The sequence below is a fragment of the Takifugu flavidus genome, chromosome 5 (genome assembly GCF_003711565.1).
Source record: "Takifugu flavidus isolate HTHZ2018 chromosome 5, ASM371156v2, whole genome shotgun sequence".
Classification (NCBI taxonomy): domain Eukaryota; kingdom Metazoa; phylum Chordata; class Actinopteri; order Tetraodontiformes; family Tetraodontidae; genus Takifugu; species Takifugu flavidus.
Genome location: NC_079524.1, coordinates 15,560,175 through 15,587,186, shown reverse-complemented (window position 1 = coordinate 15,587,186; position 27,012 = coordinate 15,560,175). Strand labels below are relative to the sequence as shown.

At 42.5% G+C, this 27,012-nt stretch overlaps 1 protein-coding gene across 15 annotated transcripts in view; it reads right to left on the bottom strand.

Moving 5' to 3' along the window:
• The window catches only part of rimbp2b (RIMS binding protein 2b), a 63,516-nt gene that overhangs the window by 14,201 nt on the left and 22,303 nt on the right, over positions 1 to 27,012 (bottom strand). For 10 of the 15 annotated variants that reach the window (XM_057033782.1, XM_057033774.1, XM_057033784.1 and 7 more), the window contains 15 exons: positions 22,399 to 22,482; positions 16,944 to 17,036; positions 13,793 to 13,909; positions 12,592 to 12,696; positions 10,603 to 10,653; positions 10,412 to 10,432; positions 7,771 to 7,975; positions 7,178 to 7,326; positions 5,828 to 5,907; positions 5,588 to 5,697; positions 4,380 to 5,252; positions 2,978 to 3,129; positions 1,922 to 2,581; positions 1,653 to 1,802; positions 899 to 1,075 (listed from right to left, as the gene is read on the bottom strand). In XM_057033782.1, the coding sequence (XP_056889762.1) occupies positions 899 to 1,075; positions 1,653 to 1,802; positions 1,922 to 2,581; positions 2,978 to 3,129; positions 4,380 to 5,252; positions 5,588 to 5,697; positions 5,828 to 5,907; positions 7,178 to 7,326; positions 7,771 to 7,975; positions 10,412 to 10,432; positions 10,603 to 10,653; positions 12,592 to 12,696; positions 13,793 to 13,909; positions 16,944 to 17,036; positions 22,399 to 22,482 (3,027 nt within the window). Of the gene's footprint in view, positions 1 to 898; positions 1,076 to 1,652; positions 1,803 to 1,921; positions 2,582 to 2,977; positions 3,130 to 4,379; positions 5,253 to 5,587; positions 5,698 to 5,827; positions 5,908 to 7,177; positions 7,327 to 7,770; positions 7,976 to 10,411; positions 10,433 to 10,602; positions 10,654 to 12,591; positions 12,697 to 13,634; positions 13,752 to 13,792; positions 13,910 to 16,943; positions 17,037 to 22,398; positions 22,483 to 27,012 lie in introns of those variants that run through there. The other 5 variants (XM_057033775.1, XM_057033789.1, XM_057033778.1 and 2 more) reach the window with 4 other exon arrangements.

The following is a 27,012-nucleotide window of genomic DNA, read 5'->3' as shown; positions in this document are numbered from 1 at the left end:
AAAAAAAACCAAACCCATTCACTTAAAGTTAGAATTTCATTCACCTAAAAATAGAACAAAACCATATGTTATATGTATTTCTTTTTTCTTTTTTTTTTTAAATCTATAGAACAGAGAAGCAATAAATATGCTCATCTACGAGTGATTTCTGTCTGCTGTGGCTCAGTAGAAAGTTTCTACATGCAAATTGTTCATGAAATCTGTTTTAAAAGGCTTAGAAACTCTAAGGGAGCAAAGTTTGCCCTAACTTTTTGGTGTTGTAAGAAAGGAAATATACAGTTTTGCAGGGGATGGTAAATACATTAACAGGTACCTGAGATAAGGTGACAGAACATCTACACATGCCCACTGAAATGAAGACACGAGAATGATAGAATGCTTCACGCTGACCATCCAAAAGAAGTAAGACATGAGAGACATAACCAAAATGTATATTTCCATTTAAGTACTCACTTAAATGAGATTCCCACATGTCTTTTGCGCTCTATAACCGTTTCACATGACACCAAGTTCACACTGGAAAATTGCATTCGACTTTGAGACGAAAGATTACAAAAGTACAAAATGCAAAACACGTTTTAAAAGCAAAATCTCAAAATGTGACTGGCATCTTTTCTCATTCTGCCTCTCCTGCTGTATCTGTATTTATGTTAAGCCATTCCAATGAGCTCAGCCTTGAATGATAAAGCAGTGCCGGAGGGGCGAGGTGAAGAAGCGATGCTGGTGCCAGCAGCCTGAGGCTGGTGATGCCGGGGACGCGCTCAGACACGCAAAGCCACTGTGGGCCTGAACGTAGCGCCCGTGAGCAGCTACCCCTCCTAACGGTAAAAGCCCTCCTTCAATAAACTTTCTTTACCACCACTATCTTGCCCTTCCACTGAAAGTGAGGGACATGTACCTTAAGAGTGTTGTGAGAGTTAATACTGCGCCTGCGGCCCTCCTCCAGTTGCATCTCAGAGTAGAGCTCTTCCTCATCCTCCTCCATGATGTCAGACAGGTCCGAACCCCGGCTGCTCTCTGTGTGGTACTCTTCACTGTAGCTGTAGTGATGATGATGATGTGGATGATGATGCTGCTGTGGAACAGTTCAGAGTTTTGTTCACTTTATGATGGATGCTGGACAAAAGTCCTGGTATTCTACTCTCTCAGGCGTGCCTCTAGAGGGCGCTGCAGCCTTCAAAGTTCTGGCATTTCCATCCACAGATTTAATTGAAATACTGTATTAGTGTTTAGTTCACCAAGATAAGCAGCACCAACATGTACAATACAGTAAAGTATATAATTCACAGCATATAGTACGGTAACTGTGTCGTTCCAGCTATTATTCTAGACAGACTAACTATTAAGTTAACATCTTAGTTATGCTGCTGGGCGAGGCTGCTGGGGTCCAGAAACATGATCCTCTCCTGTTCTCTTCTCTCCTCTCCTCTCCTCTCCTCTCCTCTCCTCTCCTCTCCTCTCCTCTCCTCTCCTTGGCTCCTAAAAGGATGTTTAAGTATCCCCGTTACACTGACAGTGGATCAGCAGGAACGATAGAGGGATCTTCTCCAACCACAGCTGAGTTGAGGACAGTTAGCTCAGTCGGACTACTAGTAATAGAGAAATGGGACCTTTAGTTGTTTCAATCATGGAGCGTTCTGTGTGTTCCGTACCTGTCTGCCCAGCTCAGAGCCTCGGAGGAATTCGTCTACAGAGGCTCCTCTCCTTCTCGCGTGTGGGGAGTCGTAGCCGTCCTCCTCCTCGTCAGAGTTGAGAGGCTGCAGTGTGTCACCCCGCTCACTGAAGATATTCCTTTTCTCAGCCTGGCAAAAAAAGTTCCATATTTTGTCTTAGAAATATTAATATTTAACATCAGCATTAGATTTGCTCTTGGATTAATAGCAACAGGGCACACACTCAGGTAGCATAGGTAACCACTCACTCTGTTACCCTCAGCAAACACTCTCTGAGCAGCTTCCCTGGCCATGGCTTTGGCGATGGTGTTGGGAATAGGAACTCCCTGAGGCTGTGGCAGGATCCTCTGAGGGGAGGGTGATCGCCTTGCTGTAAAGTGTGGTGGCTCCAGGTTGTGCCCGCACATAGGAGGCAGTGGTGAGGGGCATCGCTCCCAGGGCTGGGCCGATCGCAGTCCTGCATCATGTTCTTTGGTTTCTGACTCTCTGGCACTTAGTAACGGTTTGGATTTGGGCATGGAATGGCGCAGGAAATGAGGCTGCGATGAGGCTGGAGGAGGTGGATGATGGCCTGACTGCGTGTGGGGCAGTGTGTGGCGCTGGGCTCGAGGTCCGGGCTGCATCTGGGGCTGAGGGTGAGTTGGTGGATATGTGGATGGGTAGGGAGGGTGGGTTTGTGTGTGTACGGGGTGGGGCGATGCCTGGGGGGCAGGGTGGGGAGGTGCAGTAGTTCTGTGAGACAGTTGGGGAGAGCCTATGAGGTTATGAGGGATGAAAGCTACAGATGAGTCCTGGGACTCTCCTTGCGTTGACAACGTCCTTACAATGACTTCTCTGGCCTCCAGGCACTGAATCCTGTTTATCTCCACGGTCACACAGTCGGCCGTGGGGTATAAGACCTCTGCTATCTGCATTCATAAAGGGAGTAGTCAAAACACAAGCATTTCCACTGGTATACAGCATAGCAGCGTATCCAGAGTAAAATTCAACTTAAAATTCAAGTAAATAGTATATTATGTAGCCTGATGACCACTTTTTCATTGTGTGAAGTTGTGAACAGTTGTATCATGCAAGTATGGATGGTTTCTTTTGTACAGACAGACCATACATTCATATGTGCATTCCATCTATATTCAGAATCAAGCCGGTCACCGCTCTATTTAATCGTAAATAACGCAGCATTTCTTTACTTGGATTGCTGGTTATATCATTTGTCCAGCAGATGGCAGTAGAGTGCTATTCCTGGATTGAACGAACGCAAAGAGCAGCTCTCGTGTAGGACATAATGAAATGTCCTGTTGTACCTTTTGTCCCTTTGTACACACAGCGTAGCCAATCACACTGGCACCATTTGAGGTTCCTGAAGATGTCAAAAGTGGTGGCTTCCATCTGACCTGCAGGAACCCTGGCGACTGGCCACATTGGACCTGCACCTCCTGGGGAGGGAGAGGGGGCCCTGGGGACCAACATATACATTGCATAAAAATGAAGTAAAGAAGAAAGCTTAATAATGATTCAGACATTTCAGACTATGGAATAAACTAAAGAATAGAAAGACCTCAGCAGTCTCAGCTGCACATATTCAATAACTCTTCATAGCAGAATGACAGGGAACTTTTCCTGCCACAGAACCGTTCTGTGTCTCGCATTATGTTAAATATCCAAAGCGTAGGGGAAAGAAAATCAAAAGGTGGGGCATCTCCGGCCCAGTTTAAGCAGCCTCCCTGTGTGTACGTATCAGATGGGTGAAAAACTAGCAGACATTTGCTGTAGGGCAACAACGCTGTGCTATATGAAGCACCAAAAATACACAGTATGCCACTTTCACGGTCTGTGCAGGCTGCCTGCATACTAAACCACATACCCATCTGTGCACGACTGCTGCTTCCCTGCAGTCAGAGAGAACGGCCAGATGAAGTCAAAGGGTAAAACACGCTGGTGGTTGTGTCTGTTTAAACTTGATTATGTTCTATGGAAAACTGCACTTCTTACATACAACAGGAGATATTTGATTGTTTCCTTTCTCTTGTCATTTGGGGGAAAAGTGCACCTCAAACAAACATGTGCATTTAAGGATTATTTTCTTAACTTCAAATTATGACATGAAACTTTTTAAACTGCTCAATGTTGATACAATAGATACAAACTATTAAAGCTTTACTTGAAACAAAGAATTTGACATTTTATTATGTGGATGGTTTCGATTTCTGTAGTAGACACAATATTTTTTTAACACCAATAATAGCCATAATAACTAATTTATTTGATACCAAAGAATGCAATCAATCAGCTTCTTCTTCTTCTAGTGGACATACAGAAAACACAGAAATAAAGTCAGCATGATCCAGTGCCTCCACAAACCATTATTTCAGGTGCCATAACTTAATACAGCCCAATTGTCTTTAGAATATATTCAAATTTCAGCTACACTTCTCTAACCCTCTGTTATGTTTGACCAAGTTTTTGCCACCTCCTTGAACCCTGTTTTCATGATTGTCTCAGTGTAATGCTAAATAAGATTATATTGTCACCATTTCATCCTCCTAAGTAGATTGACAATGCGTCAGCCTGACACGCCCTCTTAACCCGACCAACGTGAGGGTTAGGCAATTGCGGGCACGCCACAGCTGTCCTATACTATGCTAAACACAGCAAACTGTGAAAAGGTGCTGTAACGTAGAGATGAGGTAGACAAAGACCACTAACCTGAAGGCTGAGTGCAGAACTCCACAGAAATTTCCCTTTTGTCCCTTTGATCCATTGGAAGCTGCCAAGGCACCTGATGTGGCGACGCCACAACCTTCACCTTGTAAACTGTCATTGGCTTTAAGTTCAAGAATTTGTAATTGTAGCCCCCTGCTTTGATCATGTCATACTCCGCCCCATTGAGGAAAATAGTGTGACTATAGTTGCTGTTGCTGGGCATCCAGGAGAGCTCAGCAGAGCTCTGCGTGATGATATCCACCCGCAGGTAGTAAGGTGCTACTACCACATCCTTTCCCACTAGCATAGTGCACCGCAACTTATCCGACAGCCCTCGGTCCGTAATGCTCTGTACTGAGATACGGTAGGTGTTGGTTGCAAGATTCAGCTTCTCAATAAGAGACTTTGTTCTACCTCCATAGGGAACACTCATGCGTATTTCACTGTCCACCAGGACATGATAGCCACTGATTGAGCCCCAACCCGGTGGCACCACGGGCGGATCCCAGCCAATGATCACGCTCTTGGCAAGTTGTTTAATCAAGTTGATGCGTCGGGGATAAGGCACGATGTCTTCACCAACTTCATCGATGTTCACATCCAAGGTTCCTGTTCCATTGCTGGTGGAGCCCAGCAGGTCCATGCCCAAACTGCTGGATGTAAGACACTCTAGTTTACTGTCAGACAGCAGGCTGCTGATGCTTGTGGGGGTTGCTGTGCTTGCTCCCAGTTTCTGAGGTCCCAGGCTACTATGATTGAGGTAGCCAGGCTCTTTAGTTAACGTGTCTCTTTGTTGGACAGAGGGCTTCTCCTCATCTTGGACAAAATCCACAAAATTGGATGGGACAAGTCCCCGCTGTCCATCCAGCAGCTCCCCTGAGAACCCAAAAGGACAGATTTGATTGTGAACAATGACACTAACTCCAAATTATCCCCAGATTCAATTGTTGTGGTGGCCGCACAACAGTGTCAGTTACTTCCATGCCAGAATACAAGGCACACTTGAACATGGAGAAGCTACTTTGATCTGGACCACACAGGAACATCCCACAAAAACTATAATATGAAAATGTATCAGCTTATTCTAAACCACAAACATGACCAGTAGATACCGAGAGCACATGAAATTCAAATAAAAACTGCAACATAATCATGGCTTAAAGTTGGATCTGGTTGAAATTTAGGGTTAGAAATATCAAAACAGGCCAGACCTTCATAAAAGCCGTCTTCATCCATTGTCCCATAAACGTAGAGGTACTTTCCAGCCACCAGGGGGAGCTCTGCTTCAGGATGCTCATTTGGCCCATCATAAGGGTTGTAACTACCAGAGAAGTTAAAAAAAAACATGACAGAAATATTATTATTATAAAATTACTGTTTTGTTTACACACATATGTTTGTACACACACACACAGACACACTCACAGACACACACACACACACACACACACCTATATCGGGCAACACACAGGCGAACCTTCCCTGTGAACCTGGGTTTGGACCTTGTAGATGAACTGAGATTTTTGTCCATCTAGATGAAGATAAAGGAAAAGACAGATCATATCATATTTTTAAATTTGATGTGCTGTGTTATGTCAGGCAAATGTCTAAAAAAATTACAATAATTTAACACCCTGGTTGGCATGTGACAACAACACAGTATAACCCAAACATCTGGAACTTCTTTACGCACAAAAGGAAGTTGCAGTATAAGATAACAACAGAGCATGAGGTATGTTACGTTATCAGCATGGAAGCACGTGAACTCCTGATCCAATTAATTGATCAGTAATGGAGAGATGGCAAAAAATGTGCTTTTATTGAAATCCGAAGTCAACAGAAAATGCTTTAAATCACTGACAATAAAGCTCCCCTTCTGCCCCACACAAAGCAAAAGTAAAGAATTCATAATATTACAGATCGTCAGATAACCCTTTCTCACCCAAAGTACTGGGGCTTCTGCCTTCTGAAATTTAATGACATGCCATTCTTCATTTGCAGGGTTCAATATGAACTTGGCCCTTTGCAGCATTAACAGGCTTAACTATTCTGAGAAGGCTTTCTTAATGTGATTGTTGTTTTGTTTCTTTTGTGCAGCTGTTGGGAACATGAAATTGTCCCATCAAGTAAAAAAAACCTTGATTAGTCGTCACAAAGAACACGTTTCCACTGTTCTAGAGCCCAAAAACAGCATGCTTTACTTTACAGCTCGGCCATGAACACCCATTCCATGGAGGTCTGTGTGCATTCTGAAAGCCACACAAACTTAAAAGGCCCGTTGGTGATTTCTGCACCCTCCTCATCATCCGTTGATCGTGCTCTGAAACGTGGTATGTGTCTTTTATACACCTGTGCGCAGGGAAGTGACTGGAACACCTGAGTTCAATTAACTGGAGGGGTGTCCCAATACTTTTGGCGATGAGCAAACACTTCTGTGTCCTGTTGTCATCGCTCAATGCCAACATTTAAGACCACCTACAAACCCTCAGAGCACACCACACATATTTGTTATGATCACTTGACATATTCGGATAAATCCCAGATCAAAGACTGCAGGATTATTTATTTAAGCCATTCCTGCTGTTGCTGACTACAGGATTTGATTTGTCTAAACTGGGAGAAACTATGCAAATTACCGAGGCTTCTTCTCCACCACAGCTCCAGCTCCAGTCAGAATATTTGGACTCAGCCTTTGTGCAGCAGCACTAAGCTCATTTGTTTCTGTGTCCATAAATTTGTAAAAAAGAGAAGCGTAAATAAAGCCAAATCCATGTGGGATGCAAGCAAACACTGTTAGCTACCTCAGAGAGGAACGCCCGTGCTGGGCTCCCAGCTCGGCTGCGAGTCAGGAATGTTGGCTTGACAGAGAGGAGTTCCGGCTTGTCTCCACTGATCTGGAGCGGCCGAATGAACTCTGATATCAAAGATCTACTCATGGGCGCCTCATTGCCTGTGAAGTAAACAGAACCTTCCATTAGATCCTCCATCACAATAGCTGGACTTTAGCTCTTCAATCATGTCTCGTGTCACTTTTCATGGAGGTTTCAGGAGAAAACGTTGCCATGGTTACTGATGCTCTGAACATCCTTATATTTAATTCAATCATGGACTGATTAGGTCACTTGTCCATTTTCCTCATTATTAGATCACAATTATAAAAACACAAATGGTGTAGAAAACCCAACAAGCAACTTGAATCAGTATTTTGTAACATCCTTGAAAATAAACATATATGGAAAGAATACAATTTGACAAAAAATGTATTGCTATTATTATTATTATTTCAAATTATTTTTATTCGCCAATAAGTCATGATCCAATAGTCACACTGCAGCCTTGAAATAAGGACGCAGGGTTGAAGATGAAGGTTTGTAAGAAGGCTGGATGATCCTACCTTTCCCTGTGGGGGCAGCCAGTCCATTTAGGAGCTGTGAGAGAGATTTATTGGGTGAGCCGGGAGATTCACATACAGTTAAGGGCTCAGTGCTGAGGATATCAAACTTTCCAGCGTGGAGTCGGAACTTCTCCAGCTCTTTGGACAGCAGGTTGAACTGCTCACTCTGAGTCCGACATTTTTCCTCCAGCTCACGAACTTTGGCCTAGGGAGGGGGGGGGGGGATCATCAGGCAGGAAGGAAGATAGACAGGAGGAGAAAAATGGGGAAATGGGCAGGAAAGCAATGAAGAAAATCAAGCCTGGCTGAACATCTGAGCACACAGACACTTGTATACATGGTAAGAAAGAGGCAAACGCCAGCAGTTGATGCCCATAGCAGCAGTTGTTCCAACTGCTACCACGTCAGGGTCCACATACCAGTCACATGCACAGCTACCAGAACTGACAATACTGAGTATATTACACACAATTTCAGGTAGATTCAACCACAGAGAGTCGGGCAGGCTGACGACACTCAAACCTTCCTCTCACATTAAGTAATCCTTTAAAAAAGACCAAACGCACAAAAATTTAAATTTCATTAGATCAACCAGCATCACAGGTTTGTCCTTGACAAGCGTATCAAACTTTAATCTTTGAGGCAGGTAACGGTAGACGTAGAGTCATGTGGCAAAACTAGGACACCGTGTTAAATATTTAGTCACTTATTTTAAAAATGTTCACTGATCAATGTCTAATCTGGTTTTGTTGATTTATGGAGAAGATAAGAGAGGACCTCAACAGAACTTTGGCTTCTAACATAGGAACGTTTAGCCCAGCCTCTATGCTAATAGTGGCTATTATCCCCCCCCCCCCCCCCTTCTGTGAGATGCTTCTTGAAACATTGCCCAGTCCGCCACACACGTCTGCCTCCAGGTTGACCCCCTCCTCCACACTTTCAGAGGGGTTTATTGCATGTTTACCTCCCAACATATATAGAAACACACACATGCAAAGTTTTTGTAGGGTGTCCTCATTTTTCCCCATGACTGTATGAGCCAATTTTGCACTTGAAGGCTGACATAATAGACAATATTCCTCGTTATGGTCTTTTCATGGGATTTGATACAGAAACACTGAAAACTAAAAGTGAAAAAGCTGAAAACTGGAAACCAACGTGGATGAGTTGAACGAATGGGCGAGCATACAGAAAATTCCAGGTGCTCCAGAATCATTACTTAATGTCTATTTTCATTGTTTAAGCTCTTTTATTCATAGTTAGTGGTCTCTTTTAGATACAAACTGGAATCAGTGGGAACCAGTTGCTGTGAATGGCAACGAGCCACCGTGGAATTTTTTTCGTACCCCCCAACACACAATGAGACTGTTGCTAAGACTGTTAGGTTTCCACATCATGCAGACTGGCTATTTCTGGGCAGAACATGCTGTTATCACACCAAAGACACTCCTCTAGAAGGTAGAAACGGTGAATTAGAAGGCATTCGATGGAACAGCGTCATACAGTTCTCAGCTGTATGGCAGGTTCACAGCTTTACACGAGTGTGTGAGACCAGACATGCAATGACACCACACACGGAGTCACATTGTCTTTGACAATGGCGAGCATACCACACCACTAGGTTAGGTAAATGCAGAGTTTATTCGATTTTTAATTATTTTAGATTATATGTGATCTTATGAGGAAAAACATTAAGTATTCCGGCTGAATATTCCATCGCAGCATTATATATTATTATGAAATTACAGCGTTTGATTTTCTTTTGTCTCGATCTGCTTCAAACAGCCGTCCTGAACATCAATAAACTGACGTTCTTGCTGCCTCAGCAGCTACACAGACAAGAACACTGAAACACTTGAACTGCGAAGAAAAGAACTGTATCCGCCCATAAATCACAGTCCACCACTGCAGGATGGTGGGAATATGGACAATTCTCCAAATATGAAGCCATTCCTGCGTATTCAATCCATGTTCCCTTACAGCCGAAAGCCGCTGCAGAGCCTGATTTAAGACATCATTTACAGCAGGCATGATGCAGAGCGAGTATATGAGGCTACATATGTCACGTCAATGTACCAATCACATTTTCTCCAAGCTCAGCTGGATCCCTGAATCTTACAACCTTTTGGGATTTTGGAAGTGAGCAGAAAATTCGCAAAACAATTTTGAAATGGAGACACAGAAATGTGTAAAGTAAACTTGTCTGCCTGGAATGTGCAGATGGGCTGTGATTCAGTGACACACCAGACACTCGTGCTTATTTGAAGTACGTCCATATTCTGTATTTTTGAATCTTTGAATCAGGTTTTAACATCTTTTTAATTTATTTTTTTTCGCATTGAAGCAGAAAGTCCCCCCCCCTCCCCCACGCCACCTCTGAACTTGCTTTGATTGGAAATGGAGACAGCCGAGTTGGCAAAAATTGCATTTATTTATTTATATTTTAACAAAGCAGCTCAAATTTCACATGAAATAACTTCCATCCTGCTGTTACGTTCTAGATGAGAAGCAGTTTGCTTGTAGTTATATATTAAATGACCATAAATCGGTCTAAACATCCGTGAGTACAGTGGCGTCATCTTTCTGACGACACGCTTGATATTTAAAAAGAGAAGTAAATAAAAAAAAACTGCTGAAATACCTGCATGCTGTCCAAGTGGTTCTGTATAAGCATAAACACACACCCATTCAGTCAAGAAACGAAGCAGAATAAAGCCGTGAAGTATTCACACAAGCTAAAAATCCAACAATACTGTGAAAGAACATTTACACAGTTCAGTTCAGTTCTGCAAAGAAGACGAGCAACCAGATTTTACCCCATCCAACGCTCACCTCTAACAGATGGACAGCGCCTTCATGTTCCTTTTTAGCCTCAACCTGAGCCTGGGAAACACAGGGGGCATCTTATTGAGTTCACCGTTATTTATGTTATTTCGATTTAAAACACATTAGCATACAAACGCTTCATTCAAAAAGGAGAGTCACCCCACATGTGCTTGTCTTTACAGCAAGTAAAGACATGTTTTTTTTCAACAGAAGGGATCATTTTAGTTTGGACACAGACAGTTTCAGAAGAGAAGACGTTCACTTCTCCTCCAGGTCAAACAATTGAGACGATCACAACAGTCAATTTCCGCTGCTGATAACCCGACTCAGTAATCAGGGGTTTAGATTATAGATCATAGATTCAAATATAAAGGTGTTCATCTTTTTTTTACATCATCCATTTTTGTGCTGTTATGTCCTCTCAGCTATGGTTTGCAGGTAAATTAATTAGTAATTTTTATTATTTTACTTTTATAAAGGATTTTTTTTTTTTTTTAAACTTCAGCGACAAATTATTTTAGTGGCAAAATAATTAGCCACTGAAAATAGGTACAGGGATCTTTTTTCCTGATTAAATCTGCATGTATGGGTCATAAATCAAGTGAAACCATCAGAATTCATATGAGCTTTTGTCTTTACACGAAGGACAGTGAAGGCATCGCGGGGTAACAGAAGCAGGGTGAGCACACAGGGTTAGCGTGGAAAAACAGTCCAATAACTTCTCTCCTCCGAGCAAAATCGTTCTGACGATGAGACAGATGGAGTCAGATTGGCGTCTGATGAAAGTCAGTTGTAATTACAAACACAAACTGACGCGTTGATTAAAAAAAAACATGACAATACTGTTGATTCTGATGTGAACGCTGCAAATATTGTTAGATTATGGAGCTGTCGTCTGGCTGGTTTAACAGGTAACAAGCTAAAACCAATGCAAATTAAAATGATAAAGTACCTCTTAATTTGGGATTATTTTATATAATAAGGATGTTAAGATGTACAATTTCTCATCATAAATGTCATCTTATTTGAGAAGCTAAAAACACACAGTTAAAATACATATAAGGAATCTGGAGGGTGGATATTTTATAAATCACAAGCAGTGATTTAGGAAACTGTAGGAAACTGACTGGGAGGAGGTCAGGCCATCTGGAGAACAGGTCCAAACACAACCTGAGTATCAGCAGTCAAACACTGGTCTGGTGTTACTGTCTGCTTCAGCACAGACAGAAACAGCCTGAGCAAACATGACCTGGACCCCTTTTGCTTAAAACAGAGTCACTTGTGCACCGAAAATGATTTTACTCCAAACGTCATGTTGTTCGGCTCATTTGTTCAACCAAACAGCTCAAAACACAACAACATCCATTAACAGTTTAAATGAAGCACAATAAAATCACAGGGGTCAAAAATATGGCACATGTTGCATCTTTCCTTGTTCTTTAACAGATAAATAATTTGGAAAATGTGAAGGAATCCAAGCTGCTATAAAATGGCATCCCATGGAATTTCAATAGTTTTAAAAGGATTCATTGGCTTCAATATCAGAGCTGGAAGCATGACTCCTGCTTTGAATAAAGTCTATATTTTTTGCTTTGTAGGACAAGAATAAGGACAAAATAGACATTATCTTAAAAAACGCCTTAAAATATAAAAGAGGCAACTTTTGGCTCCTCTAAATTTCAGTGGACAAAGGGCTTGACTACTGTTTAGCCCTCCAGCTTCAGTCACACAGAAATTAAATTGTACTAGTCTGTAAAGTCTAGGAGGCAGGAAACAGGCAGGTAACAGGCAGGAAACAGGCAGGTAATACACACATCAACACAATCAACAGGGTCGCACTATCACCGAGATTCAATATTTGCTGCTTTTTCCCGCCTCTGAGGTCATTTCCGTGCTGTCTGGGTGGCCAGTGTTCCATAAAGGAGTTGTTGGTTTTGACACAGCCCCTGACCGGACATGTGAGTGAGTCCGAACCTGCGCCGAGAGTCCTCCTACCTTCTGAAGAAGGTCAATCTCCTGCTGCTTTGCATTGAGGACAGCCAAGGCCTGCTCATGTTCCAACTCTAACTGCTGCCTCCGCTCCGCAGCCTCACGCATATGCTGTCCACAGGGAGAGAGCGCAGGGTTAGAGAGCCGTTGGGGGGGTGGGAGGAAGGACAGGGCTGCTGGAAACAGAACTACAATTCAAACAGGTCGACCAGATTCCAGTACCAGGTGCAACGGTGAATTCATACACATCCCAGGTGTTATATGTGCACACAAACAGAGGCTGGTAAAGAGCATACTCACGATTTAAAATTAAAACTCACAACATCTTTTTCCTCTTAGCTGTAGCTCTAAATCTCTCCTTGTAGTGCAATAAACCACTACAGGTAATAGGATAAAGATGTGTTTTTACGTTTCTCTTGCTTTTTTAACCAAAGGGGCTCACGGACGTGGGCTTGCAATGCTTTGGTGGATGTACACCAGTGCACCGCCAGGTTTGCTGGCCCTTTAGGTAACACAACACCTGTCACAGGTCAGTTCACTAAGACTATTGGAAGAGCTTTGCATGATCAATAAAAGGTTTTAAGTTACATGAAAGGGTGAGCAAAGTCTGCAGCATGCTCACGTATCTATGGCCGGTCATAACGACAAATGAAGCCAAGAACCCTCCATAAATATGGCTGCAACATCCAATCGGTATTTTGGCTTTAACAAAGAATCTGGGCAATGCTCGATTAGCCTGACCCTCTTGGATTTGAAATGAATCAGGGAGGACTGGTTAAATTTCCAAAGTTGTCTCAATCTCCTCAAATCGAAGCCGAAAATCAAATTCTTCATCTCAATTCATGAACGCAAGACAGCATTTCAAATCCATACATATTATTCAAATAAGTCAAATATCCTCCATTACTTATTGACCCATTCTCATGAAATCAAAGTCTGGGTCCTTTCCCAAGCAAAGTAACCACATTTCACAGTGCTGTTGGGCAGAAGAAGGTGGACAGAAAGCATTCAAAGTGGGAAAAGAAAGCAGGAATGCTCAGATACCTTACACGGTAAAGCTAGAAGAGAAGGGAAGAGACAGATGAGGAGGGTGCAGACTGCGCCGAGCATCTACACCTTCACAGCTCTTGGTCAGACCTCCACACAGGACACTGGAAGGCAACATAGCTCAACCATACTGGCAGACTATAAGAACTGTGTTCCTCACCTTGAGCACCTGCTCTAGGTTCTCCAGTTTGCCTTGGAGCTGGTTTCTCTCCAACAGAGCTAAATCTCTCTCCTTTGTCACAGCACCAAGGGTCTCCTTGAGGTTGACATATTCAGACTTTACCCACAAAAACAAAAAAAGAGAGGAAATAGATTTGAATAGCATTTGAGCATGATGATGTCATTATTTGTCTAACTTCTTCAGCCTGAGGGTGAATGTACAGTAGAGCATGAAGGCAATGGAGGCTCACCTTTCTGGGTGGCTGTTGGGACAAGACTGTGGCTCTTTCCTAATTTTAGTTTTGTTATTTGGTGCAAAATTGCCACGTGATTAGCCTACACAACCATTAAAACCTGCATCTTCATCAAACCAATAACCCCCCCCCCCCCCCCCCTCGCAAAAAATGCTTCAACAAGTTCAACTTCAACTCTCTAATAAAATCTGTATCATAATTAGACCTTATTTTCCAACAGATCAATAGTGTTTTGATTTTTATCCTGGCTTTAGAGGGACCAGTAATGACTCCTGAACACCTGGAAGAGAGACCACAACGGTGAAGAAGTGAGCAAATCATTTCTTCTGCCCTGACGTTACACCTAATGCAGACAGATCAAACACTACTGTATTCACCATAAGCAGGTCAATAGTCTATTATGAGCCGGGAGGGAGGGGGGGAACCTGTCCTGGACCACGGAGAGCTAATATCTGCTCATTTCTTAAAGAGTTCTGCTGCTCCATGTGCAACCTGTGCCCAGAACAGACTCTAATAATTGCATATTACCTTTATACACTCCAAAAGCAATAACCTGCCAATCAGGCCCGTCTACAGAGACGGTCCATTGTTCTGACAGCACTTTCTTTGCTCCAGCACTACAGGGTTTGCTGTGAATGATGGACATTTTCATAGATAAATGATGATATCCAACACCACCTCAACTTATGGAGGTGGAAATGTGAATGTCATCAATCCGTCCAATAATCAGCCTACTGACATACCATCACAAAATCGTACACATCAGACTTCTCGGTCCAACGACACTCGGCAGAAACAGCAATTTCCCCTAGTTGATACTAAATGGTGTGTGTGTGTGTGTGTGTGTGTGTAGCATCAACACGACCCTAGTTAGTTTCTAGTATCGTTAACAGACTGAAGGGGAGAAACTATAGAACTGTTTTTCTTTCTCTTATATGACTGAGATGAATAAACTTGGGAGAAAATATGAAAATGAACTTTTCATTTATTGCTGTTTTCCCTTGGGGGGTCATGGGGAGGGTGTTGGAGCCTGTCCTAGATGCATGAGAGTGAAGGCTCCAGCTCACCAGCTCTTACAGGGAGTGCAGAATTATTAGGCAAATGAGTATTTTGACCACATCATCCTCTTTATGCACGTTGTCTTACTCCTAGCTGTATAGGCTCGAAAGCCCAATACCAATTAAGCATTTCAGGTGATGTGCATCTCTGTAATAAGAAGGGGTGTGGTCCAATGACATCAACACCCTATATTAGGTGTGCATAATTATTAGGCAACTTCCTTTCCTTTGGCAAAATGGGTCAGAAAAGGGACTTGACAGGCTCTGAAAAGTCAAAAATAGTGAGATATCTTTCAGAGGGATGCAGCACTCTTAAAATTGCCAAGCTTCTGAAGCGTGATCATCGAACAATCAAGCGTTTCATTCAAAATAGTCAACAGGGTCGCAAGAAGCGTGTGGAAAAACGAAGGCGCAAAATAACTGCCCATGAGCTGAGAAAAGTCAAGCGTGCAGCTGCCAAGATGCCACTTGCCACCAGTTTTGCCATATTTCAGAGCTGCAACATCACTGGAGTGCCCAAAAGCACAAGGTGTGCAATATTCAGAGACATGGCCAAGGTAAGAAAGGCTGAAAATGACCACCACTGAACAAGACACACAAGCCGAAACGTCAAGACTGGGCCAAGAAATATCTCAAGACTGATTTTTCTAAGGTTTTATGGACTGATGAAATGAGAGTGAGTCTTGATGGGCCAGATGGATGGGCCCGTGGCTGGATCGGTAAAGGGCAGAGAGCTCCAGTCCGACTCAGACGCCAGCAAGGTGGAGGTGGGGTACTGGTATGGGCTGGTATCATCAAAGATGAGCTTGTGGGGCCTTTTCGGGTTGAGGATGGAGTCAAGCTCAACTCCCAGTCCTACTGCCAGTTTCTGGAAGACACCTTCAAGCAGTGGTACAGGAAGAAGTCCGCATCCTTCAAGAAAAACATGACTTTCATGCAGGACAATGCTCCATCACACACATCCAAGTACTCCAGAGTGGCTGGCAAGAAAGGGCCTAAAAGAAGAAAAACTAATGACATGGCCTCTTTGTTCACCTGATCTGAACCCCTTAGAGAACCTGTGGTCCCTCATCAAATGTGAGATTTACAAGGAGGGAAAACAGTGTCTGGTAGGCTGTGGTTGCTGCTGCACGCAATGTTGATCAAAACACTGACAGAATCCATGGATGGCAGGCTTTTGAGTGTCCTTGCAAAGAAAGGTGGCTATATTGGTCACTGATTTGTTTTTGAATGTCAGAAATGTATATTTGTGAATGTTGAGCTGTTATAGTGGTTTCCCTGGTGAAAATAAATAATTTAAATGGGTATATAGTTAAGTTGCCTAATAATTATGCACAGTAATAGTCACCTGAACACAGATATCCTCCTAAAATAGCTAAAACCAAAAAAGCCCCACTCCAACTCCCAAAAATATTCAGTTTTGATATTAATGAGTCTTTTGGGTTCATTAAGAACATGGTTGTTGTTCAATTATAAAATTAATCCTCAAAAATGCAACTTGCCTAATAATTCTGCACTCTCTGTAGCAGGGCCCTATGTGAGCGTTTGGGTGATTGCTCATGGGCACCTCAGCAGTGCTTTGAAGGTGTCCTGAGTAAATGTGATGAACTGCACCCTAGCAGTATCTGACTATGTCTCCTTATATCTGCAGATTTTGACAATCCACTCCTTTAAAGTTCAGTATTTTATTTCACTAAGGCTCTTGGATAGACAAATGTGGCTCGGATCTGATTTAAAGTGTTGATAATGTGAGGGATTCTTCTTCAGTACTGCTCCTTGCTACAACCTGCACCTTCCCCTCCTCCGTTAGACTTTAATATATGACATGTTTTCCTCTTACCTTCGCATACTCGGATGCCTTGTGGCTGCTGCTGCTGAACAATTTCAGGTTTAAATGGTTTTTCTCCTCCAGGAAATCTTGCAACTCATTCTCCTGGAAAAGTGGAGGCAGAAAGACAAGTGTTTAGGACAATAATTAGTCTAGGCTGGCCGAACTCAGCTTTAGCCAATGTATTATTCATCAGTAATCCACTAAGGTTTTCTTGTATGTTTTAGGAGACATGAGTGAGAGAAGCTGCCACTCCTGTCACTATAATAACCTACAGCATAAATGCCTACCTGCAGAGATGAAAACCAGGAACATTTCCATCAATAATAGGCTGCAATGCTGCACGCATGCCAACAATCACCTTCCCCTGCTATCTTATATAAAGGGTAAATAATACAGCCTATAACTGCAGAGGAGAAAACCTTAATACCAATCCGTCATCAGTAGTTTGGGATGGATGCTATTTGCAGTGTCAGCTGGAGCCTTCTGAGATATAGAGCTAACTGCAGCTTCAGCATGATGTAGGCCAAATGTTGTTCTTTTGAGGAGCCGAGGAAGCCATGAGCTCATGCATGATACATGTACAGTAATGTATCACATACAATGCAGTGCTTCTTAATGGCCAGAGATGGAGGGGGTGCTCCTGTTGATTTATGTTTTACTTATAAAAGATGACTAAGGTTAAATGCAGACATGAAGAAAAAAATGTAAATGGGTTTTCTTCTTTAATGTGGTCAGTCAAAAGGTGTTGACACATGTAATGTGTCTAAATAACAGCACAATAAGCATTTTGAGCTTTAATATCTTTATTGTGAGCAACCGTAAAAACCTCATCATGCTAGTGGGAAAAGTAAGTAACCCCTTGAGTTAATGACTTCCAAACAGCTGAAGGGGTTTAGCATACCTGCAGTGTAATAAAGAAAATGAGCTTGGAGGTAAACTAGAGCTACTTTGAACCTACCCCCCAAATAAAAATTCTGCAGTCACTGATTTATAATTTATTTATGATTTATTTACACGAAACTGGAAAAGTTTATAACAGGGCCGCCCAAATCGAGTCCTTGAAGGCAACAGCCGAGCCAGGATTTATGTCCTACAAGGCACATAACGCTTTCACCTGTTTTCGGGCTGATGGCACAGAAACCCAGAAGGACTATGGCCCACATGGGTAGGATTTTGGGCACTCCTGGCTTACAGCGATTTAAAGACTTTAGAAATCCAGCAGGCCAATCTAAAATCTACAAATGGAGACACTTTAGGTCTGTAGCTACCAACAAGTGGGTGTCCAGCCACAATAACCCTCAATCTAGAACAGAGTCGAGTTGAAGGGGGTTAAGCAGCGCCCCCTGTTGGCTGGAGTTGGTACTGATTGTTAAAATGCCTGTAACAAATTTTAGAGCAATTTTTGATCACTTTTACATTCATTTGTACTTTGCACCAGTACAATTTAAGGCACATTACATTTCTTATGTTAGCTTATCAAATGTGTCTCGAGCCTGTTATGATCTTCTTAGTGTTTCCAAACGATATTGATATTAACAAATCATGTTAGGTGAACAACGTTGCAACAGAATTCAAACCTAGTGTCAGGCGACAAACAAGGTTTTACACCACGATTGGTGTGACACTCAGGGCCAGCTACACTACTGTCCTGTCTCTGTCCAGAACAATTAAAGTTTTTGAGCAGGTTGGAAAAGAGAAAATTGCCTGGAAAGCCTAAAAGCTTCTTTTTGGATAATAAAATCCCCTGATCATGATGGGCAAAGTATGTTAAAGCAAAGTGTTACTGTAAAAATATTAGTATTAACTAATTGTTTAATTATGGCAACCCACATTGATGATAGTCAGATTCTATTATAATGTCTCGGGTTTGTTAATGCTACATGACAGAACTAAACGGTGACAGTTTATGACTAATTTCTTTTATTGATAAGGGTGATTGTTATTATTCAAGATCCAAGCGGAGTACAAAGATGTAAATTCTTCTATTGTACAAAAGGAGGATGTATTAGGATTTAAACAAACCAAAGCAAAGTTGCTCAGCTTATCCTGAATCTGCCTAATGATGGAAGATAATATAGGACACTGCAACACCATTGTGACTGCATCTATTCACATCATTGACATCATTATAATAAACAGTGTTTTTTTATTGTTGTTTTGTTTTTAAAATCTTTAAAGCTTCTGACATTGTGCAGCACTAACACATAATGCATTTAGCATTTGAGGGTACATTTTGTCCAGGACAGGAGTGAACAAGAACAGTACCAATCTGAGATCTGCTGCTGTTCCAGTAATTCCATTTCTGTTGGGTTCCCCCAAAATATTGGCATTTCAACCAGCATCAGTTATGTGCAGTCAATTTTAATGCTCCCTGCACAAGAAGCAGATTGCATTGGCATTCTTATTCATATCCATTGATCCCTCACTTCAGAACTAATATGGGCTGGCTGAGCCTCTGGGTGTTCTTCTGAAGGAAAAATACAGCTCAAATCCCACTGTCTGTACACCATTAACACAATAAATGCATGAGCATTTAAGATTTAAGCCTCTGGTTAATTTAAGCATTTCAACATGGCTTTTTAACCTCATTTAACAATCTTTCCTGTACTGTATTGTTGCAAATCAAATTGTTTAGGAAACAGATAATCAGCTGTTTCTTTGTCCTTTAGTGTCACCATGGTAATGCTTTATACAAATCAGTGTGTGTCATGATCCCTTTGCTATGGTGGGCCTGTGAGCTTAGGGATGGCTCAGAAGCCTAAAGCTTTTTTTCATCATATAAACCTAAATATAACACCTCATCATTATCTGAAGGTCTGATATTTCGCCGGTTATGAACACTGCATGAAACTCAGCGTTCTGACTCTCCAAAGACCAGCTAATGTCAACCATTAGCACCTCATTCCCCACACTTTGGAAACCAGATCTTATAGCTCATTCAAGCCAACAGATGATTAGACTTTTCTGGATTTCTGTAGATAGTGGAGCACAGAAACCTTCATTTGAATGCCTACTGAACTTTGGGAGCTACGTTTGTGCTGTTTTATTCACTTAAATTATACCAGCAGTGTTTTCATATTCATTCCTGAACTAATCACATTCATCAACATGATAAAAGTAGCCACAGGGCTCGACTGTGTGCGTGACATGATGCCAATGTTGTAACAAGAAAATGGACATACTTCTATAAATAGTGAACTTCTTTTACTGGGACTGTGCATCTACCAAATCAGTTATGCATAAAACACTTTAATATGTGTAAAAAAGGCCAGCACACTAATGTGACTTGTGTCATTTTTCCCAGCAACAAATTAAGTGAGTTACATATTTGGGCAATTGTGTTACCATGGCAACATACTCTAAATGCCAGAAGTCATGCTTCTCTGAATAAACTGTAGTTTTGCGTAGAGAAGATGGGAGATTCCAGATGGCTCCGGCCGTCTATAAACTCAGAAGAACTCTTTACGCTCAGACCTCGTCAAAGGCCGCAGTTTCTGACCTTGGTGAAATGTCCATGTGATGCTGTCACACATCACCACAGTCACTGAATTAAGACTGAAATAAGCTGCAGACTTTATGTCTGAGGACTTCTACAACAACAGTATCCAAATGGACCAATAAAACAGGCAGCGGATGGGATGGCCAGATATAATGGAACCAATCCCTGCAGCCTGCAGGTGCAAAATTGTAAGATTTACTATTTATTTGCTGTGTTTATTGCAGTGTTAGAAGTGTTACAGATATCACAACAGAGGGATAAAGAAGGAACTGGAACAGTTATCATAAAAAATAAAATGTTAGTGCCTTAAAACCATCTTAGACAGTTATTTAATGAAGAAAATCTTCATTGTGTCATAGATACTGCTAAATAATAGCTAGCCCTTACTCCATAGGTGCAGTTTTGTTTTGAACTTTGCAAAGAGACAAGTGGAAGAGAGACGGACAGGCGAGTCAGACTAAGTGACACAACTGTCGTCCTTCTCCAGCTCGCCATTCTGTTGGCTGGTTCTTTTCTGCATTTATGCCTCTGTTCTTAGAACTTATCAAAGGAGACGATAAGAACTGTGCTGCACTCTGTGGGGACCAGGATGCCATTTGTGCTGAATACTGAGGGACAGTTTGTCCTTTGAGCAGCTTACCCAGGAGTCAGTGTGCTGACAGTGGTCGAGGACACGATGTGCCGCTGTGAGCAGAGAATGTGAGTGCTGGGCAGCAAAGAAACAGGACTAATGGAGTGTTTTTATGTGGGGCAAAAAGACCCAAAGACGCTTCATCAGAAAATGCCCCATGGTCACAGGGGAACACAAACATTTCAATTTAAATAAAAGCTTAATCTCTCCATTTGAAGGTGTCCACTCCAGGCCACACACTGCTGTTTAAGTGTTTCATCGTAAAAAATTAACTTTATCTTTAAATTTCAAAGCAAAGACCCCAGATTAACAAAGGTCCGCACTGAATGAAATCCTAATGGGATTACACAGACCATCTGCAGGAAGTCACCGTTGACAATCAATACTGTCAATAAATGCCAAACTCTCTGTGAACAAACATCACGAGAAGGGCAGCAAGGCTCTCCGGCCCCTCATCGTAAAGCCTCCCAGTGCTGATGACTGTGCGTGTTATGATTTATAACCCAGGTGCACCACAGCGGTGCTGTTCCTGTCAGCTAATCTGCCAGCCTACAGCTGCAAATGTAGACTAATACAGCACCAGTTAAACTTCCACACCTTTAATGTGGTGATGATTTCAATTATTGATCAATTAATTACTGTCCTGAACCATTAATTCGATACTATTTCCACAAAACTGTAACAAGAGTTCCATAAAAACTAAATTGCTAATGTTAAAAAGAATGAATATTTGATTATTTGATTTTGCACAGTTCAAAAACGCTTCCTTGAACCAATCAGGAGAAGATATAGTTCTTTTGTTGAATTCTCCGTAGGTTATCTCCACCACCTCGTAGATTTGATTTCTGTGGATTCTGTCCCCGGTTCTCAGGGGCCACTGCAGCAGGCAGAATGACATTTCTGGGTCACTGTGAGGAGAATGCCAACAAACACTCCATAAAGACCCCAGATTTGTATCACACGTGTCTGACCTTTTACCGAGGTCACCGTCATGAAAAGCATAATGATATGGTTTAAAATAAATACGTTGTCCTGTGTGAATAAAAGACCGCAGCGCTCACTTTTGGGAGTTTTTTGCTGTTTCCAAAGATCCAGCTAATTTATTAATGTTTTTTTTCACCCTGTGTTATCAAGGTGCACAGATTTCACCTGTTATTTAACTGCTCCAGGTTCCAAATTTCAGTCATCATCGCTTAAGAACAAGGTATCGTTACAGCCGGGGATCTCAGGGGATCTTTATGTGTGATGACGGCAGACAAGACTATCAGGTAGAAATCAATTTCAGCCTCGGTCCTTTCACTCAAAGGCCGGGGGTGTATTTTGGGAGCACTTACCAAAGTCTGACATGTTTGATTCTTTCTCTTCACCTCTGCTTCAAGTGCTTCACACTCCTTTCGCCTGGTGCTGATCTCTGTCTCCTGGAGAGAAAAGCAAAGGACAACTGCTACAATTTGTCAGGAACACAAGCTACCTCAGTGAACTCCATCAAAGCCAGCATGGAGCTGCTGCGGTGTGTGTGTGTGTTTGAGAGAAAGAGAGAGTGCATACACATACAACAGAGTCTTACATAGATGATCTACTAGATTACAGAACGTTTTAGCTGCAAGATACCCCCAGGGCTGAAGCCCCCAGGGATGAAAATGCATGAAGATCATAGGACTGTTATTTACAAACACACACACACACACACACACACACGAATGGAATGAGTTCAGAGAATGAGTCGGACGGACGGACGGACGGAGGACGGACGGACGGACGGACGGACAGACAGACAGACAGACAGACAGACAGACAGACAGACAGATAGATAGATAGATAGATAGATAGATAGATAGATAGATAGATAGATAGATGTTTTCACTGTGATTAAAAATTATTTAGGCTTTATTGGGGCCAAGCTTTAATCTTATTCTAGCATGTAGAAATGCCAGTAGTGCTATCCCAGACATACTTTCCTCTCTCATAATCACATATTTTCCCAATTTACTCTTCTTTTCCCAGGTAAGGATGCTGGGAAGTCTCAGACAAGCCTACCAGTCCTAAATGCGTGTTCCAAACTGACCAAACCAATTTCATTGACAGTATATATGAATACACGGTACTCACTGCCCTTCAAGACACATTGCAATCGGGTGTAGATTTGCACTTGTGATTTCAAATCTTTTGAAATGGCAGAGCAAGTTACATAAACCAAGAGCTTAAGTCTGCACACCGACACAGATGCTTGCGCTCCACTAATACTGTACCCTCCAACTGCCTACAACAGAGTATGCGTGTGCATGTACGTAAGTGCAGACACGCAAGCATGACTTGGGAATCACAGAAGCATCAAAGTCAACGTGCACGCGGAGCCACAGACAGCAACACCAGCAGTAAAGGAGAGGAAACAACCTCACAAAAGAAAGCTGATGGAAACTGTAGGTGAAAGGTTAAATTCCTGCTGAAGGCTGGATTTACATCTGACTCTCGCCGTTGTCCATTATGCAGCGGCGGTGATGATCACCTTCGTCTGAAGTTTCTTTCTCTCTTCACCGGCAGCAGCGGCCTGACAGAGAGCCCCCGACACAAGACTACATGGCTGCTGCTCGGTTTGACACATCACTACTGAGGAGCACACAGGGATGAGGAGGAGGACAAGACAGGAATGGATGAGCACCATGGGAAAGGCAGAGGAAATGACTAACAAAAGGCAGAAAAACAAATGGCAACAATTCTGACGCAATTACAGGCCTGTGTGCTAAACAGACTAATGGAGGGGTTGTTACAGGACCAGAGCAGAGAAAAGAGGCTCTGTAATAACACTAATATAGATTAATCATTTCAATGTGTGTGTTCAATGTGCCTCCAGAAAATCTGACAATTCCACTGCATGAACACAAAGGCAGCTTTGACTTCTGCATTTTATTGTCAGCTAAAACTATTATGCGCTGACTAAAAGTCCGCAGAGACGTTATAATGATTACTGCTGCAACCAGGCCCACCACTGCTGCCCACTCAGACACAGAGGCTTACTCATCCCCGGCTAGAGTCATTGGCTGGGATTCAGCAGACTGTCATTCATCTCAAAAGCTAACTCTTGCTAACTTCTGAACTGTCAATGTTGCTTTGGGTACTCTGATGGAGACTAAATTCAACATCAACATCAACATGCGGGGTACAATAAAACAGCGTGAAAACTCACTCTTTTGTTAAGTTTTGAGAGGACTGAGATTAAATGGACTGGTTACTGGAGAAGGATTGAATATCGAAGAAAATGGCCACTACTGGTTCAACACTACACACACAGACACACACACACGCGTGCGCAAACACACACACACACACACACACACACACATGGAATTCATGGAAATGCTGTCAGTTTGAGAAGGGTCACATTAGCATCAAGTAGAGAAAACATCTCAGGAGATTGCAGAAACTACTAGAATTGGTTTCAGAACTATCCAAAATGAAAACCAGGATAGTGGGGAATGATCGTCTTTGAGGAAGAAATGTGGTTGGAAAACAAATCCGCAATGATCATGACTGGTGATCCCTTAAACATTTGGTGAAATTTGGACAAAACAACAGTGGAAGAAGCAATGCAAGTATGAGCTAAACGCAGTATAGTATGAATATAGCTTTTTTGATTTGGTGGTGACTTTTTTTTAGCCAGTTAGTATATTCAAGACATCATTTAGGTTAACAGCCCACTGGTTTTATGGTCAGTGTTGACCTTGAGATTGGGAAATCTGGTTCAAAACACAGACTTGGCAGACTATACAATTGCTCTAAATGCCAGAAGCAAAAACAGGGGAGGAAGTGACATACATATGCTAACATCTAATCCAGTACTTCACAAAAACTTACAAAGAGATGGCTTCTCCCGAGGTAGTCTTGCTGATGTGATGTGATTCTTCGGGATCCTTGTCAAATTTAATGTAATGTAATGAAATATCAAAGGCTGCAGAGAGTCATTTATTCTTAACAGACAGCTGAGCGCCAATCAAGATTCAGACACATCGTCACTGCCACATACCAGCTCATTTTCCTCCCACAGAGCAGCTGTGGAGCACAGCTTTGAGATCAAGCACTTATTCTGCGGGCAGGAATCATCAATTTGTCAAGAAAAACAACCATTTTTCCACAAATAACACTTTAAAACCGATTACAGAAAGCATATAGCTGAAAACGAGAGCGTCACGTCTCTCCAATTTGCGTGGTTTAAATGTTAAAATGGCCTTAATTCACAAGATTAATGCCTCAAAAAGGAACAAACATGTCACAAGGGAAAAATTGCTGTTTCGGAACGAACGAGGAAATTGCAATTTTCTGAAAACATTCCAGCAGAGGAATCATTTTGGCTCGGATTCACAAATCACAGGTGATGCCGGTCTAATTAACAAGGACAGTTGCCGTACAGGTAGATGTGCCGTGGCGTGATGTCTCCAAAGACATTTGGAGAGCGTTCACTCCTCAGGCAGTCATGTCAGAACAAGAGTCTCCATAATGTGAGCCAGTGAAGCACCGGTCCAGATCTGCACGTCACGGAATTGCCACCATTCAGGACGTTCACATAGCATTCGCCACTGAGATGTTGTCCTCTCCCACCACGGTGAGTTGGATATGAAACTTCGAACTCGCCTTCTTTGAGTGCACGCAGATATGCACATTGCCTGACCCTAATTTCTGAGGCTCTTTTAGGCTTAATTCCTTCCTCCTTCTCCACGGCTGAGCAGTGCCTGTGTATCAAATTTTGAATTGTTGTGTTCCAGCTCCCTTGGCACTGCTTTTACTGCTGACCTCTTGGCCAGGTCACCCTTCTGAAAGAGACGCTGACCTCAATGGGTTTGTATCTGTTCGGGTGAATTAAAAAACTGCATTCAGAATTCAGAGCAGAAGATCTGCATATGCATGATATAAATCTAAAGGCTTTTTTATATAATAAAAAGTAGCATAGGCTGTTTTATCCCCTTCTTAACAGTATATTGTGCAAATACATCTGAGCTTTTATCACTCAAAAGCCAACTGAGAACAGCAACCTGTCGCACTCAAATTAGCGCACATCGAAGTAGTCGGCCTGTTTGTCCTCACACTTGGCCCTCAATCAGATAAGCTGATTACCACACAAAACATTACATGCTGTCCTATTCATTCTGATCCGACAACTCACACCCGACGTCTCTGGTAATGCAGAAATCGCTGACCCGTGAAATGTCAAGATAGACCAAAACAGATCATTACAGTGGGAGGTGTTCTGACGGCTACTGCCTTCAGGACACGGTTTGCCATTAACCATGACAAATATTCTAGAAATAGATTTTGCTCTTTGCACCTGCTCTGATGTTCTTTCATTGTAATTCCGAAGGTCATTGGCATTGACCATACACACAGACCCAAGGTGCCTATTTCTTCAGCTCAGGCTCACCTCAGACGAGTGTGATGAGGACATGTGCGTCTACACCAGCTGTAATTCAACCGTCTTCCTGCCACAAACGGTGGACATTAAAGGGAAAGGCTGTCGCTGCGGATCGCCTCCTGCTTTGATCGTGTGCCAGGTCCACAGACATATGCTGTTCCACCCTGTAGGGAGGAGCAGTTCTGGATACAGGCAACGCTACTTGTCTTTTCCACCAGCTGGCAAAGCCTAATTTAATGAATGTACCTTGACTTTTTGTGGCGATGTCAAAGATCAAAAAGTTAGTGTTGGCTGAGTTTTGGCGCCAGAGTGTTTCATGTTATAAGATGTGAGGTAAAAGGCCATCTGTGAGCTGATTATTATTAAAGTGCCAGATTTGGCTTTTGGCCTTCGCAGAACAAGACAGATAAGGATTTGATAGGTTTCCCTCATTAGGATGTGGGTGAAGAGCTCCTGTGCTCAGTAAAGAGAGACAGGTGGTGCCCAGGAGGAGATAAAGAGGGAGGCTCCGACCCAACAGGAACAAGAGCCAAAAACAGGCATCTCG